Raw genomic sequence first — 17,985 nt, 5'->3', positions numbered from 1 at the left:
TGACCTGCCCACACTATCTTGCCGCGTTTTTTGCCCGCTGCGATTGAGGACAGCAGACAAAAAACGCAGGGAAAAATGCATTTTCTGCCTCCCATTGATTTAGATGGGAGGTCAGAGGCAGAACCGCGGCAAGAAAGGACGTGCTGCTTTTTCTTTTTTCCGCGACTGGCTCCCATTGATTTCAGATTAAATCAATGGGAGGCGGTTTTGGAAGTTGTTTGGTGCTGATTCTGACGCAGCGTCCGAGTCAATATCAAGGCCCAAAAACTCTGTGAACTGGGCCTTATTGTTGGGGCTTATTCAGACGAACGTGTAATACGTCCGTGCAACGCCCGTGATTTTCACACGGACCTATGTTACTCTATGGTGCCGTGCGGACTGTCAGTGATTTTCACGCGCCTCGCACGGACCTATGTTACTCTATGGGGCCGTGCAGACTGTCAGTGATTTTCACGCAGCTCGAGTCCGCTGCGTAAAACTCACGACATGTCCTATATTTGTGCATTGTTCGCGCATCACGCACCCATTGAAGTCAATGGGTGCGTGAAAGTCACGCCCAGCACTTCCGCAGCCGTATAAACTATGAATGAAAACAGAAAAGCACCACATGCTACAAACATACAAACAGAGTGTCATAATGATGGCGCGAAAATCACGCAACCGCGCATCATACGCTGCTGCCACACGGAGCTGTTATGGACCTTTTGCATGCGCAAAACGCCATGTTTTTGCGCGCGCAAATAGCACGCGCTCGTGTGAATCCGGCCTTAGGGTAGGAACACACTGGGCATGAACACTGCGGATTTTATGCAACACGTTTTATTGTGGAAAATCCGCAGCGTATCACAGTCGCAGCAGAGTGGGTGAGATATGAACAAATCTCATCCACACTCTGCAAAAAAAATTGACCTGCCGTGTGACTTTTGGCTTTTTAAGCCGCAGCGTGTCAATGTATTCTGTGGGATCGCCGCTCCTCTGGTGCGGAAATGCTGCGGTTCTGCCGCAAAAATCACACATGAGAAAAAATAAAAAGGCACTTTTTTAAATTTATAAAAAAGTTTAGACCCCGGCCGTAGTCCTGGTGACGCGATCCTCTATTCTTAGCGTAGCCCCGCCTCCTGTCATGACGTTTCATCCCATGTGACTGCTGCAGCGGTCACATGGTCTACAGCGTCATCCCAGGAGGCGGGGCTACGTTCAGAAGAGAGAGATGCGTCACCAGGACTACGGCCGGGGCAAGTCTAAACTTTTTTTTCCCTGCAGGATTCCCGCAGCGGACACGCCTCACCAAACCTGCGCCACTATTTGGTGCGGTTTTGCTGGCAGAATTCCCTGCGGCTCCCGGGATAAGCTGTGTAGTTTTACTCAGCATATCCGCCTAGTGTGTCCCTTATGATGTCGCTCCTGGAGCTGCTGCCGCTCTCTAAATAGGCAGTTGGACCAGTAGAATTTGGAATTATTTTTTTTTGTGAACCAGCTTAAAAAAAATACAAAACTTTTGTGTTAGGGCCTGTTCACATCACTGTTCGCTTCCGCTCCGGGGTTCCGTCTGAGGTTTCCGTCGGGTGAACCCCGCAACGGAAAGTGAAAGTGACAGCACAGCTTCCGTCACAATTAGCGCAGTCGACTGCACTATTGATTCCGTCCGAAAACCAGCCGGAATGGTGACGAACGGAAACCATTAGCGATGTTTCCGTCACCATTGAGATCAATGGTGACTGAAACGGAAGCTGTGCTGTCACTTTCACTTTCCGTTGCGGTGTTCACCCGACAGAAACCTCAGACGGAACCCCGGAGCGGAAGCGAACGGTGATGTGAACAGGCCCTAACACAAAAGTTTTGTGTTTTTTTAAGCTGGTTCACAAAAAAAAATAATTCCAAATTTTACTGGACCAACTGCCTATTTAGAGAGCGGCAGCAGCTCCAGGAGCGACATCATAAGGGACACACTAGGCGGATATGCTGAGTAAAACTACACAGCTTATCCCGGGAGCCGCAGGGAATTCTGCCCGCAAAACCGCACCAAATAGTGGCGCAGGTTTCGTGAGGCGTGTCCGCTGCGGGAATCCTGCAGGGAAAAAAAAGTTTAGACTTGCCCTGGCCGTAGTTTAGGTGACGCGTCTCTCTCTTCTGAACGTAGCCCCGCCTCCTGGGATGACGCTGTAGACCATGTGACCGCTGCAGCAGTCACATGGGATGAAACGTCATGACAGGAGGCGGGGCTGCGCTAAGAATAGAAGATCGCGTCACCAGGACTACGGCCGGGGTAAGTATAAACTTTTTTATCAATTTAAAAAAGTGCCTTTTTTTTTTCTCTTTTGTGATTTTTGCGGCAGAACCGCAGCATTTCCGCACCAGACGAGTGGCGATTCTGCAGCATAAATTGACATGCTGCGGCCTAAAAAGCCACAACTGCAGGTCAATTTTTTTTGCAGCGTGTGGATGAGATTTGTTCATATCTGACCCCCTCGGCTGCGACTGTGATACGCTGCGGATTTTCCACAATAAAATGTGTTGCATAAAATCCGCAGTGTTCATGCCTAGTGTGTTCCTACCCTAAGGCCGGATTTACACGAGCGTGTGATTTTTGCGTGCGCAAAAAACGTGGCGTTTTGCGCATGCAAAAGGTCCATAACAGCTCCGTGTGGCAGCAGCGTATGATGCGTGGCTGCGTGATTTTCGCGCAGCCGCCATCATTATGACACTCTGTTTGTATGTTTGTAGCTCGTGGTGCTTTTCTGTTTTCATTCATAGTTTATACGGCTGCGGGAGTGCTGGGCGTGATTTTCACCCACCCATTGACTTCAATGGGTGCGTGATGTGCGAACAATGCACAAATATCGGACATGTCGTGAGTTTTACGCAGCGGACACACGGACACACGCTGCGTGAAAATCACTGACAGTCTGCACGGCCCCATAGACTAACATAGGTCCGTGCGAGGCGCGTGAAAATCACACACGTTGCACGGACGTATTACACGTTCGTCTGAATAAGCCCTAACAATAAGGCCCAGTTCACAGAGTTTTTGTGCCTTGATATTGACTCGGACACTGCGTCAGAATCAGCACCAAACAACTTCCAAAACCGCCTCCCATTGATTTAATCTGAAATCAATGGGAGCCAGTCGCGGAAAAAAGAAAAAGCAGCACGTCCTTTCTTGCCGCGGTTCTGCCTCTGACCTCCCATCTAAATCAATGGGAGGCAGAAAATGCATTTTTCGCTGCCTTTTTTGTCTGCTGTCCTCAATCGCCGCGGGCAAAAAACGCAGCAAAAAACGCGGCAAGATAGTGTGGGCAGGTCAAAATCTGCCTCAAAATTCTTTAAGGAATTTTGAGGCAGATTTTTTTGGCCTGCAAAAATACTCTGTGTGAACAGGGCCATACATAAACAGCACTTTCAGACACTTTACTCACTGTGTCAGAAGAGCTGCTCCCTCTCCAGTCCTCGTCAGGCGATGTCTTCGGTCCAGATGTCGTCCTTCACCTCCAGGCTCCAGAAAATTGCGGGGATCGAAGAACTCCTGCCGTCGCGCAAGAACTGGACTCCTCCCCCTCTCCTTACGCAGCTACGCTCTGGAGGAGGAGAAGAAGGAGGAGGCGGAGGCGGAGTCGGACGAGGAGGCGCTGGACGAGGAGGCCGAGGAGGAGGACGAGGAGGCGGAGGAGGAGGACGAGGAGTCGGAGGCGGGCCAGCAGGTAATTAGACTGTGCGCCGCTGTTCTTCCCAGTTGATTGGTCGCTGTACTTTTGGTGCGTGCGCACCGCATCCCTCTCGGCGGCGGGCACGAGCGGGTTGCTTTCCAGCCTTCCCCAGGTCATTCGCGCGTGAGCACGCGTTTGCGGTAACGAGCGCGCCGGCGCGCGCTTGCGGTCGTTCGCGCGCGCGGTCGCGCGCGGTGTTTCGCGGCAGTGTTAGATGAGAGGGGGGCCCGCAGCTCACAGCGGTGTTTGATGAGAGCCCCGGGGGCCCGCAGCTCACGACATTGCTTTGGTGAAAAGAACAGGCCCCATTGCAGGGGCCTGTTTTTTTCTAACAAAGACAAGTCGCGGCAGTTGCCGGGCCCCCCTTTCAATTAAGTTTGGCCGGGCCCCCTACAGTAGTACCCCTAATACCCCCCTGATGGCGGCCCTGGTGAGGGGCACTATTAGTATATATGTCCTAACCATTATACATCCACAGACGTGTAACCCTCTTCATTTCCCATCAGTCTGACCATGGATTTATTCTGAAAATCAGTGACTGCAGCTTGAGGTATAAAACAGGATCTAATGGCAGAACTATGAACGCAGCTCTGGATGTGATTGTTATGTTAGACACGATGTATTGGCAGCAGAATGAATGTGATTGGAGTTTGACATGATGTAATGGCAGAACTATGAATGCAGCTCTGTGGTGTAGAAGGCTCTGCTTTTGATGGTGTGCACTGATGGTGTGAATGGATCACATGATTCCGTTGGCCGCAGCGGAGAAGACACGTTGGTCAAGGCGGAGCAGACACGTTGGTCAAGGCGGAGCAGACACGTTGGCCGCAGCGGAGAAGACACGTTGGTCAAGGCGGAGCAGACACGTTGGTCAAGGCGGAGCAGACACGTTGGTCAAGGCGGGGCAGACACGTTGGTCAAGGCAGGGCAGACACGTTGGCCGCAGCGGGGCAGACACGTTGGCCGCAGCGGGGCAGACACGTTGGCCGCAGCGGGGCAGACACGTTGGCCGCAGCGGGGCAGACACGTTGGCCGCAGCGGGGCAGACACGTTGGCCGCAGCGGGGCAGACACGTTGGCCGCAGCGGGGCAGACACGTTGGCCGCAGCGGGGCAGACACGTTGGCCGCAGCGGGGCAGACACGTTGGCCGCAGCGGGGCAGACACGTTGGCCGCAGCGGGGCAGACACGTTGGCCGCAGCGGGGCAGACACGTTCCCCGCAGCGGGGCAGACACGTTCCCCGCAGCGGGGCAGACACGTTCCCCGCAGCGGGGCAGACACGTTCCCCGCAGCGGGGCAGACACGTTCCCCGCAGCGGGGCAGACACGTTCCCCGCAGTGCACGTTGGTCGCAGTGGAGCAGACACGTTGGTCGCAGTGGAGCAGACAAGTTGGTCGCAGTGGAGCAGACACGTTCCCCGCAGTGGAGCAGACACGTTCCCCGCAGTGGAGCAGACACGTTCCCCGCAGTGGAGCAGACACGTTCCCCGCAGGGGAGCAGACACGTTCCCCGCAGGGGAGCAGACACGTTCCCCGCAGGGGAGCAGACACGTTCCCCGCAGGGGAGCAGACACGTTCCCCGCAGGGGAGCAGACACGTTCCCCGCAGGGGAGCAGACACGTTCCCCGCAGGGGAGCAGACACGTTCCCCGCAGCGGAGCAGACACGTTCCCCGCAGCGGAGCAGACACGTTCCCCGCAGCGGAGCAGACACGTTCCCCGCAGCGGAGCAGACACGTTCCCCGCAGCGGAGCAGACACGTTGGTCGCAGCGGAGCAGACACGTTGGTCGCAGCGGAGCAGACACGTTGGTCGCAGCGGAGCAGACACGTTGGTCGCAGTGGAGAAGACACGTTGGTCGCAGTGGAGAAGACACGTTGGTCGCAGTGGAGAAGACACGTTGGTCGCAGTGGAGAAGACACGTTGGTCGCAGTGGAGCAGACACGTTGGTCGCAGTGGAGCAGACACGTTGGTCGCAGTGGAGAAGACACGTTGGTCGCAGTGGAGAAGACACGTTGGTCGCAGTGGAGAAGACACGTTGGTCGCAGTGGAGAAGACACGTTGGTCGCAGTGGAGAAGACACGTTGGTCGTTATATATCAATTATAGGACAATCCAGACACTTGATTGGAAATGATTAAATCCTCTGACTTTTAATTACGGTTGTACCGGGTGACATTGATAGCCCCTCCTCATTACAGTCCGCCGTTACCTGTCTCTGTGGGGTTATTGGGCTCCGGGCGCGGACTCCTCGTCTCCTGTGTGGAAATAAAGGTCACATGATGGTTCACACTTCCCATTGATTATTCAGCAGCGCTGCGTAAAGACTGCAATCACTCCTATCATCTAAGCCGATCTCAGGGACTCACAATCTAAGCTCTCCATCTCACACACAATTCATCACACCCATCATCTTCGTCCCCAGGAGCTCACACTCTATTCTCCCTATTTTACATAACGTATCACTGCCATCACCCAGTACTGGAATATCAGACATGATGTAACTCACAATCACTACAAGATCATTAGAGGGCGATTCTGCTTTCAAGACTTCAAATGTACTGCTTGACTATTTGTTTTCATGACTTTTTCTCCATTCACATACAAAGCTGCTGTCAAAATTCTGCCTGCGGCTCTGAAGAGAAATTTAGCTCCACCCGCTATCAGACATGACATGTAACAGTCCCTTTTAACTCATCTCCCAAAATGCTCTGCGCCCTGGTAGTAGGGATCCAGCAGTTTTGAATTTGGCTTTGGAACTAAATGGAGAAGAAAATATCACGTAACCAATGTATAAGGTGGAACGGTAGGTGTTTTAACTTTAAATATCAAGAGTTAGAAGATAGCGGGCGTAACAATATGGTGGACTGCAGTGGACAGGCAGTAGACTGGTGGACAGGCCGTGGACGCTGGTGGACAGGCCGTGGACGCTGGTGGACAGGCCGTGGACGCTGGTGGACAGGCCGTGGACGCTGGTGGACAGGCCGTGGACGCTGGTGGACAGGCCGTGGACGCTGGTGGACAGGCCGTGGACGCTGGTGGACAGGCCGTGGACGCTGGTGGACAGGCCGTGGACGCTGGTGGACAGGCCGTGGACGCTGGTGGACAGGCCGTGGACGCTGGTGGACAGGCCGTGGACGCTGGTGGACAGGCCGTGGACGCTGGTGGACAGGCCGTGGACGCTGGTGGACAGGCCGTGGACGCTGGTGGACAGGCCGTGGACGCTGGTGGACAGGCCGTGGACGCTGGTGGACAGGCCGTGGACGCTGGTGGACAGGCCGTGGACGCTGGTGGACAGGCCGTGGACGCTGGTGGACAGGCCGTGGACGCTGGTGGACAGGCCGTGGACGCTGGTGGACAGGCCGTGGACGCTGGTGGACAGGCCGTGGACGCTGGTGGACAGGCCGTGGACGCTGGTGGACAGGCCGTGGACGCTGGTGGACAGGCCGTGGACTCTGGTGGACAGGCCGTGGACTCTGGTGGACAGGCCGTGGACTCTGGTGGACAGGCCGTGGACTCTGGTGGACAGGCCGTGGACTCTGGTGGACAGGCCGTGGACTCTGGTGGACAGGCCGTGGACTCTGGTGGACAGGCCGTGGACTCTGGTGTGCATCGTTACCTGGGACTGCTCGCTCTGGATCTGTTTCTGTCGCTCCTCAATCTTCTGTCTTAGTGTACTGAGGATGAGCTCCACCACCCCAGGGGAGCACTGAACGATCTTACGGATCACGTCATCCGGAACAGAAAAGTTCATCTTGTTCAAAACTTTCCTAAGGACAAAGTTATTTACAATCAGAATAATCATTTTCCAACAGACTCTGCGCTTCAATTCTTGCACTTTTTCAAGACTCCTGCTTGCTGTCAGTGTATGGAAACATTAATTATTCACAACCATGTGTCAGGTAAGGGCTATTTAACGTCTCCAGCATGGGATAGAGATATGTTCTGCAGTGTTTTATATTGACACAATGTAACAAGTGTTCTGCGGTGTGAACAGGACTAGGTAAGGACACTTTTTCCGCCTCTGTATGCAAACAAGAATATTTCCTTTCACTGATAGAAAGCAGAGATCAAGAGAGAAATTGAAACACAAATTATATATTAGAAAGATGCAAACATGTTTCATAATTTAATGAATAAAATAATTACTGGTCATTATAATCAGTAAGTAGTACATTATAATATATCTTATAAGCCAAATGTTTCGATCTCTTCACCTTCCAGCAGCCTGAAGACCCCCCTTCCCTGCCTGCAGCCTCTCTAATGTTCACAAACCTACTAAAGACACGGAGGAGAGAGAGGGGTGGGAGGGGGATGAAGCTGCAGTCTCTGTTTCTGCCTGTGTATGAGACTCTTGCTGTGAGAGGGGAGGAGGAGCAGCAGAAATAGTTCAGAGAAAACAGCCCAGTCCCGATATCACACTAGGAAGAGCCCACCCACCCAATACTAATATAGGGAGAAAATAAATTATGCAAAGGGGAGGAACAGACCCAAAATGGGCAGGTCACAGAGAACATTCCCACTGCACCACATCTAATACATCTGCCGCAGCAGAAGGAGGAGGGGGGGGGGTTGACAGGTTTTCTTTGATATGTAAAAATGACGTTTCAAAAGTTATTTCTTTATTATTTCACACTGCCATACGCTGAGGGGGCAGATATATTGCCTGCATATTCATATTTCCTGCCTGAGGGGTAAATATCAGGGTAAGATGAAGAAGGACTCATCAGATTAACCCCTCACATCCATATAAATGTTGTATTTTCAGTTTTGTACATAAATCCTGTTCTAGATTGCAGCGTATGTGTGTGATCCTTTGTGATCCTCTGCTGATCTGTGATTGCAGGGACTGGCACAGGAAGTGGCGGCTACAAGTGGCTGCTGATTGGCTGCTCACATGGAAGCTCCTGAGACAGCAGTGCAGGACCGGGGAGGTGATAAGTGCCCTGCATTGTATTGCCACTGTGACTGGTGTATTTCTGTGGTATCTGTTGTAGCTGCACCACTCTGTGGGCACAATGTTATGGGTCATTTTGTGTAGTTGGCAAAATGATTTGTGCAATTCTGTGCGGATGCTCAAAACTGAAACATTCACAGCATCACGTGCGTCTACGCGTCCTGAAGACCCTAAACAGGAGTGAGCAAAGGGGGTGACATGGTTAAAACTGCACCCTCGCACCCGTTTCAACTAAATCCTCAGGACGCGGTTACAGTTGAATCCTGTGGCCGTTGGCTCCCGGCTGCGCCATACACTATTGTAGGCCGCTTCAGGCCTGCGGACTATGAGGCAACAGGGTTTAAACAGAGGCCGGCGCGATGCAGGAACGTCATCACTCCCACCTGCGCCGTGCAACTGACAGTGCAGGTCTCTGGCCGGTGGTCGTCAGCCTGTAGCACTATTCATCATGGGAACCTGGTTAGGTGAGTATTATTATTTTTCAGTGGTACTTTTACTGTGTATGGGTAGTATGGGGGCACTATTAATGTCTAGGGGCAGTATGGGGGCACTATTAATGTCTAGGGGCAGTATGGGGGCACTATTAATGTCTAGGGGCAGTATGGGGGCACTATTAATGTCTAGGGGCAGTATGGGGGCACTATTAATGTCTAGGGGCAGTATGGGGGCACTATTAATGTCTATGGGGCAGTATGGGGGCACTATTATTGTCTAGGGGCAGTATGGGGGCACTATTATTGTCTAGGGGCAGTATGGGGGCACTATTAATGTCTAGGGGCAGTATGGGGGCACTATTAATGTCTGGGGGCAGTATGGGGGCACTATTAATGTCTAGGGGCAGTATGGGGGCACTATTAATGTCTAGGGGCAGTATGGGGGCACTATTAATGTCTAGGGGCAGTATGGGGGCACTATTAATGTCTAGGGGCAGTATGGGGGCACTATTAATGTCTAGGGGCAGTATGGGGGGTATATTACTGTGAGAAAAGCACTAAAGGAGCATTAATACTGTGCTGTGAGGGGGCACAATAGGGGGAACTATTACTGTGTAGGAGCAATAAGGGGGCACTATTACTGTAAGTAGAGCACCAAGCAGGCACTTTTACTGGGTGGGGAACACGAAGAGGGAGTTATTTGTATGTGGGGGCACTATTACTGTATGCAGACACAAAATGGTGCATTGTTACTGCGTGGAGGCACTAAGGGGCACTACTTCGGTAACTATTCAGTTACATTGTGGTGGTAATATGTGATCATAGTGTGGAGGTATTATTCAGTAACAGTATGGGGGTATTATTCAGTCACTATGTGGTTATGGTGTGGGGGTATTATTCAGTAACAGTATGGGGGTATTATTTATTCAGTCACTATGAGGTTATGGTGTGGTGGTATTATTCAGTAACAGTATGGGGGTATTATTCAGTCACTATGTGGTTATGGTGTGGTGGTATTATTCAGTAACAGTATGGGGGTATTATTCAGTCACTATGTGGTTATGGTGTCGTAGTATTATTCAGTAACAGTATGGGGGTATTATTCAGTCACTATGTGGTTATGGTGTGGTGGTATTATTCAGTAACAGTATGGGGGTATTATTCAGTCACTATGTGGTTATAGTGTGGTGGTATTATTCAGTAACAGTATGGGGGTATTATTCAGTCACTATGTGGTTATGGTGTGGCGGTATTATTCAGTAACAGTATGGGGGTATTATTCAGTCACTATGTGGTTATGGTGTGGCGGTATTATTCAGTAACAATATGGGGGTATTATTCAGTCCCTATGTGGTTATGGTGTCGTAGTATTATTCAGTAACAGTATGGGGGTATTATTCAGTCACTATGTGGTTATGGTGTGGTGGTATTATTCAGTAACAGTATGGGGGTATTATTCAGTCACTGTGTGGTTATGGTGTGGGGGTATTATTCAGAAACAGTATGGGGTATTATTCAGTCACTGTGTGGTTATGGTGTGGGGGTATTATTCAGTAACAGTATGGGGGTATTATTCAGTCACTATGTGGTTATGGTGTGGCGGTATTATTCAGTACCAGTATGGGGGTATTATTCAGTCACTATGTGGTTATGGTGTCGTAGTATTATTCAGTAACAGTATGGGGTATTATTCAGTCACTATGTGGTTATGGTGTGGAGGTATTATTCAGTAACAGTATGGGGGTATTATTCAGTCATTATGTGGTTATGGTGTGGCGGTATTATTCAGTACCAGTATGGGGGTATTATTCAGTCACTATGTGGTTATGGTGTGGCGGTATTATTCAGTACCAGTATGGGGGTATTATTCAGTCACTATGTGGTTATGGTGTGGAGGTATTATTCAGTAACAGTATGGCGGTATTATTCAGTCACTATGTGGTTATGATGTGGCGGTATTACTCAGTAACAGTATGGGGGTATTATTCAGTCGCTATGTGGTTATGGTGTGGCGGTATTATTCAGTAACAGTATGGGGGTATTATTCAGTCACTATGTGGTTATGGTGTCGTAGTATTATTCAGTAACAGTATGGGGTATTATTCAGTCACTATGTGGTTATGGTGTGGAGGTATTATTCAGTAACAGTATGGCGGTATTATTCAGTAACAGTATGGGGGTATTATTCAGTCATTATGTGGTTATGGTGTGGCGGTATTATTCAGTAACAGTATGGGGGTATTATTCAGTCACTATGTGGTTATGGTGTGGCGGTATTATTCAGTAACAGTATGGGGGTATTATTCAGTCACTATGTGGTTATGGTGTGGTGGTATTATTCAGTAACAGTATGGTGGTATTAGTCAGTAACAGTATGGGGGTATTATTCAGTCACTATGTGGTTATGGTGTGGCGGTATTATTCAGTACCAGTATGGGGGTATTATTCAGTCACTATGTGGTTATGGGGTGGCGGTATTATTCAGTAACAGTACGGGGGTATTATTCAGTCACTATGTGGTTATGGTGAGGCGGTATTATTCAGTAACATTATGGGGATATTATTCAGTCACTATGTGGTTATGGTGTGGCGGTATTATTCAGTAACAGCATGGGGGTATTATTCAGTCACTATGTGGTTAGGATGTGGGGGTATTATTCAGTAACAGTACGGGGGTATTATTCAGTCACTATGTGGTTATGGTGTGGCGGTATTATTCAGTACCAGTATGGGGGTATTATTCAGTCACTATGTGGTTATGGTGTCGTAGTATTATTCAGTAACAGTATGGGGTATTATTCAGTCACTATGTGGTTATGGTGTGGAGGTATTATTCAGTAACAGTATGGGGGTATTATTCAGTCACTATGTGGTTATGGTGTGGGGGTATTATTCAGTAATAGTATGAGGGTATTATTCAGTCACTATGTGGTTATGGTGTGGTGGTATTATTCAGTAACAGTATGGGGGTATTATTCAGTCACTATGTGGTTATGGTGTGGCGGTATTATTCAGTAACAGTATGGGGGTATTATTCAGTCGCTATGTGGTTATGGTGTGGCGGTATTATTCAGTAACAGTATGGGGGTATTATTCAGTCACTATGTGGTTATGGTGTGGCGGTATTATTCAGTAACAGTATGGGGGTATTATTCAGTCACTATGTGGTTATGGTGTGGCGGTATTATTCAGTAACAGTATGGGGGTATTATTCAGTCACTATGTGGTTATGGTGTGGCGGTATTATTCAGTACCAGTATGGGGGTATTATTCAGTCACTATGTGGTTATGGGGTGGCGGTATTATTCAGTAACAGTATGGGGGTATTATTCAGTCACTATGTGGTTATGGTGTGGCGGTATTATTCAGTAACAGTACGGGGGTATTATTCAGTCACTATGTGGTTATGGTGAGGCGGTATTCTTCAGTAACATTATGGGGATATTATTCAGTCACTATGTGGTTATGGTGTGGCGGTATTATTCAGTAACAGAATGGGGGTATTATTCAGTCACTATGTGGTTATGGTGTGGTGGTATCATTCAGTAACACTATGGGGGTATTATTCAGTCACTATGTGGTTAGGATGTGGGGGTATTATTCAGTAACAGTACGGGGGTATTATTCAGTCACTATGTGGTTATGATGTGGCGGAATTATTCAGTAACAGTATGGGGGTATTATTCAGTCACTATGTGGTTATGGTGTGGCGGTATTATTCAGTAACCGTATGGGGGTATTATTCAGTCACTATGTGGTTATGGTGTGGGGGTATTATTCAGTAACAGTATGGGGGTGTTATTCAGTCACTATGTGGTTATGGTGTGGAGGTATTATTCAGTAACAGTACGGGGGTATTATTCAGTCACTATGTGGTTATGGTTTGGTGGTATTATTCAGTAACAGTATGGGGGTATTATTCAATCATTATGTGGTTATGGTGTGGCGGTATTATTCAGTAACAGTATGGGGGTATTATTCAATCATTATGTGGTTATGGTGTGGCGGTATTATTCAGTAACAGTATGGGGGTATTATTCAATCATTATGTGGTTATGGTGTGGCGGTATTATTCAGTAACAGCATGGGGGTATTATTCAGTCACTATGTGGTTATGGTGTGGTGGTATTATTCAGTAACAGTATGGAGGTATTATTCAGTCACTATGTGGTTAGGATGTGGGGGTATTATTCAGTAACAGTACGGGGGTATTATTCAGTCACTATGTGGTTATGATGTGGCGGTATTATTCAGTAACAGTATGGGGGTATTATTCAGTCACTATGTGGTTATGGTGTGGCGGTATTATTCAGTAACAGTATGGCGGTATTATTCAGTCACTATGTGGTTATGATGTGGCGGTATTATTCAGTAACAGTATGGGGGTAATATTCAGTCACTATGTGGTTATGGTGTGGTGGTATTATTCAGTAACAGTACGGGGGTATTATTCAGTCACTATGTGGTTATGGTGTGGTGGTATTATTCAGTAACAGTATGGGGGTATTATTCAGTCACTATGTGGTTATGGTGTGGCGGTATTATTCAGTAACAGTATGGGGGTATTATTCAGTCACTATGTGGTTATGGTGTGGCGGTATTATTCAGTAACAGTATGGGGGTATTATTCAGTCCCTATGTGGTTATGGTGTGGCGGTATTATTCAGTAACAGTACGGGGGTATTATTCAGTCACTATGTGGTTATGGTGTGGTGGTATTATTCAGTAACACTATGGGGGTATTATTCAGTCACTATGTGGTTATGGTGTGGCGGTATAATTCAGTAACAGTATGGGGGTATTATTCAGTCACTATGTGGTTATGGTGTGGAGGTATTATTCAGTAACACTATGGGGGTATTATTCAGTCACTATGTGGTTATGGTGTGGAGGTATTATTCAGTAACATTATGGGGGTATTATTCAGTCACTATGTGGTTATGGTGTGGCGGTATTATTCAGTACCAGTATGGGGGTATTATTCAGTCACTATGTGGTTATGGTGTGGCGGTATTATTCAGTAACAGTATGGGGGTATTATTCAGTCACTATGTGGTTATGGTGTGGAGGTATTATTCAGTAACAGTATGGGGGTATTATTCAGTCACTATTTGGTTATGGTGTGGCGGTATTATTCAGTAACAGTATGGGGGTATTATTCAGTCACTATGTGGTTATGGTGTGGCGGTATTATTCAGTAATAGTATGGGGGTATTTTTCAGTCACTATGTGGTTATGATGTGGCGGTATTATTCAGTAACAGTATGGGGGTATTATTCAGTAACAATATGGTGGTACTATTCAGTCACTATTTGGTTATGGTGTGGGGGTATTATTCAGTAACAGTATGGGGGTATTATTCAGTAACAATATGGTGGTACTATTCAGTCACTATGTGGTTATGGTGTGTCGGTATTATTCAGTAACCGTATGGGGGTATTATTCAGTCACTATGTGGTTATGATGTGGCGGTATTATTCAGTAACAGTATGGGGGTATTATTCAGTCACTATGTGGTTATGGTGTGGCGGTATTATTCAGTAACAATATGGGGGTATTATTCAGTCCCTATGTGGTTATGGTGTCGTAGTATTATTCAGTAACAGTATGGGGGTATTATTCAGTCACTATGTGGTTATGGTGTGGTGGTATTATTCAGTAACAGTATGGGGGTATTATTCAGTCACTGTGTGGTTATGGTGTGGGGGTATTATTCAGAAACAGTATGGGGTATTATTCAGTCACTGTGTGGTTATGGTGTGGGGGTATTATTCAGTAACAGTATGGGGGTATTATTCAGTCACTATGTGGTTATGGTGTGGCGGTATTATTCAGTACCAGTATGGGGGTATTATTCAGTCATTATGTGGTTATGGTGTGGCGGTATTATTCAGTACCAGTATGGGGGTATTATTCAGTCACTATGTGGTTATGGTGTGGCGGTATTATTCAGTACCAGTATGGGGGTATTATTCAGTCACTATGTGGTTATGGTGTGGAGGTATTATTCAGTAACAGTATGGCGGTATTATTCAGTCACTATGTGGTTATGATGTGGCGGTATTACTCAGTAACAGTATGGGGGTATTATTCAGTCGCTATGTGGTTATGGTGTGGCGGTATTATTCAGTAACAGTATGGGGGTATTATTCAGTCACTATGTGGTTATGGTGTCGTAGTATTATTCAGTAACAGTATGGGGTATTATTCAGTCACTATGTGGTTATGGTGTCGTAGTATTATTCAGTAACAGTATGGGGTATTATTCAGTCACTATGTGGTTATGGTGTGGAGGTATTATTCAGTAACAGTATGGGGGTATTATTCAGTCATTATGTGGTTATGGTGTGGCGGTATTATTCAGTACCAGTATGGGGGTATTATTCAGTCACTATGTGGTTATGGTGTGGCGGTATTATTCAGTACCAGTATGGGGGTATTATTCAGTCACTATGTGGTTATGGTGTGGAGGTATTATTCAGTAACAGTATGGCGGTATTATTCAGTCACTATGTGGTTATGATGTGGCGGTATTACTCAGTAACAGTATGGGGGTATTATTCAGTCGCTATGTGGTTATGGTGTGGCGGTATTATTCAGTAACAGTATGGGGGTATTATTCAGTCACTATGTGGTTATGGTGTCGTAGTATTATTCAGTAACAGTATGGGGTATTATTCAGTCACTATGTGGTTATGGTGTGGAGGTATTATTCAGTAACAGTATGGCGGTATTATTCAGTAACAGTATGGGGGTATTATTCAGTCATTATGTGGTTATGGTGTGGCGGTATTATTCAGTAACAGTATGGGGGTATTATTCAGTCACTATGTGGTTATGGTGTGGCGGTATTATTCAGTAACAGTATGGGGGTATTATTCAGTCACTATGTGGTTATGGTGTGGTGGTATTATTCAGTAACAGTATGGTGGTATTAGTCAGTAACAGTATGGGGGTATTATTCAGTCACTATGTGGTTATGGTGTGGCGGTATTATTCAGTACCAGTATGGGGGTATTATTCAGTCACTATGTGGTTATGGGGTGGCGGTATTATTCAGTAACAGTACGGGGGTATTATTCAGTCACTATGTGGTTATGGTGAGGCGGTATTATTCAGTAACATTATGGGGATATTATTCAGTCACTATGTGGTTATGGTGTGGCGGTATTATTCAGTAACAGCATGGGGGTATTATTCAGTCACTATGTGGTTAGGATGTGGGGGTATTATTCAGTAACAGTACGGGGGTATTATTCAGTCACTATGTGGTTATGGTGTGGCGGTATTATTCAGTACCAGTATGGGGGTATTATTCAGTCACTATGTGGTTATGGTGTCGTAGTATTATTCAGTAACAGTATGGGGTATTATTCAGTCACTATGTGGTTATGGTGTGGAGGTATTATTCAGTAACAGTATGGGGGTATTATTCAGTCACTATGTGGTTATGGTGTGGGGGTATTATTCAGTAATAGTATGAGGGTATTATTCAGTCACTATGTGGTTATGGTGTGGTGGTATTATTCAGTAACAGTATGGGGGTATTATTCAGTCACTATGTGGTTATGGTGTGGCGGTATTATTCAGTAACAGTATGGGGGTATTATTCAGTCACTATGTGGTTATGGTGTGGCGGTATTATTCAGTAACAGTATGGGGGTATTATTCAGTCACTATGTGGTTATGGTGTGGCGGTATTATTCAGTAACAGTATGGGGGTATTATTCAGTCACTATGTGGTTATGGTGTGGCGGTATTATTCAGTACCAGTATGGGGGTATTATTCAGTCACTATGTGGTTATGGGGTGGCGGTATTATTCAGTAACAGTATGGGGGTATTATTCAGTCACTATGTGGTTATGGTGTGGCGGTATTATTCAGTAACAGTACGGGGGTATTATTCAGTCACTATGTGGTTATGGTGAGGCGGTATTCTTCAGTAACATTATGGGGATATTATTCAGTCACTATGTGGTTATGGTGTGGCGGTATTATTCAGTAACAGAATGGGGGTATTATTCAGTCACTATGTGGTTATGGTGTGGTGGTATCATTCAGTAACACTATGGGGGTATTATTCAGTCACTATGTGGTTAGGATGTGGGGGTATTATTCAGTAACAGTACGGGGGTATTATTCAGTCACTATGTGGTTATGATGTGGCGGAATTATTAAGTAACAGTATGGGGGTATTATTCAGTCACTATGTGGTTATGGTGTGGCGGTATTATTCAGTAACCGTATGGGGGTATTATTCAGTCACTATGTGGTTATGGTGTGGGGGTATTATTCAGTAACAGTATGGGGGTGTTATTCAGTCACTATGTGGTTATGGTGTGGAGGTATTATTCAGTAACAGTACGGGGGTATTATTCAGTCACTATGTGGTTATGGTTTGGTGGTATTATTCAGTAACAGTATGGGGGTATTATTCAATCATTATGTGGTTATGGTGTGGCGGTATTATTCAGTAACAGTATGGGGGTATTATTCAATCATTATGTGGTTATGGTGTGGCGGTATTATTCAGTAACAGTATGGGGGTATTATTCAATCATTATGTGGTTATGGTGTGGCGGTATTATTCAGTAACAGCATGGGGGTATTATTCAGTCACTATGTGGTTATGGTGTGGTGGTATTATTCAGTAACAGTATGGAGGTATTATTCAGTCACTATGTGGTTAGGATGTGGGGGTATTATTCAGTAACAGTACGGGGGTATTATTCAGTCACTATGTGGTTATGATGTGGCGGTATTATTCAGTAACAGTATGGGGGTATTATTCAGTCACTATGTGGTTATGGTGTGGCGGTATTATTCAGTAACAGTATGGCGGTATTATTCAGTCACTATGTGGTTATGATGTGGCGGTATTATTCAGTAACAGTA

The 17,985-nt window shown here is 46.9% G+C and overlaps 1 protein-coding gene across 1 annotated transcript in view; it reads right to left on the bottom strand.

Annotated features, from left to right (window-relative positions):
- Nucleotides 1-17,985, bottom strand: part of SPEF1 (sperm flagellar 1) — a 41,093-nt gene that overhangs the window by 4,930 nt on the left and 18,178 nt on the right. The window contains exons 2-3 of the mRNA XM_075848604.1: nt 7,318-7,468; nt 5,911-5,956 (exon numbers count right to left, since the gene is read on the bottom strand). Of these exons, the coding sequence (XP_075704719.1) occupies nt 5,911-5,956; nt 7,318-7,468 (197 nt within the window). The remainder of the gene's footprint in view (nt 1-5,910; nt 5,957-7,317; nt 7,469-17,985) is intronic.

This window comes from Rhinoderma darwinii, chromosome 1 (genome assembly GCF_050947455.1).
Source record: "Rhinoderma darwinii isolate aRhiDar2 chromosome 1, aRhiDar2.hap1, whole genome shotgun sequence".
In the NCBI taxonomy this organism is placed as follows: Eukaryota; Metazoa; Chordata; class Amphibia; order Anura; family Rhinodermatidae; genus Rhinoderma; species Rhinoderma darwinii.
Note: the sequence above shows the minus strand (reverse complement) of the source record. Positions and strands in the feature narration are given on the sequence as shown.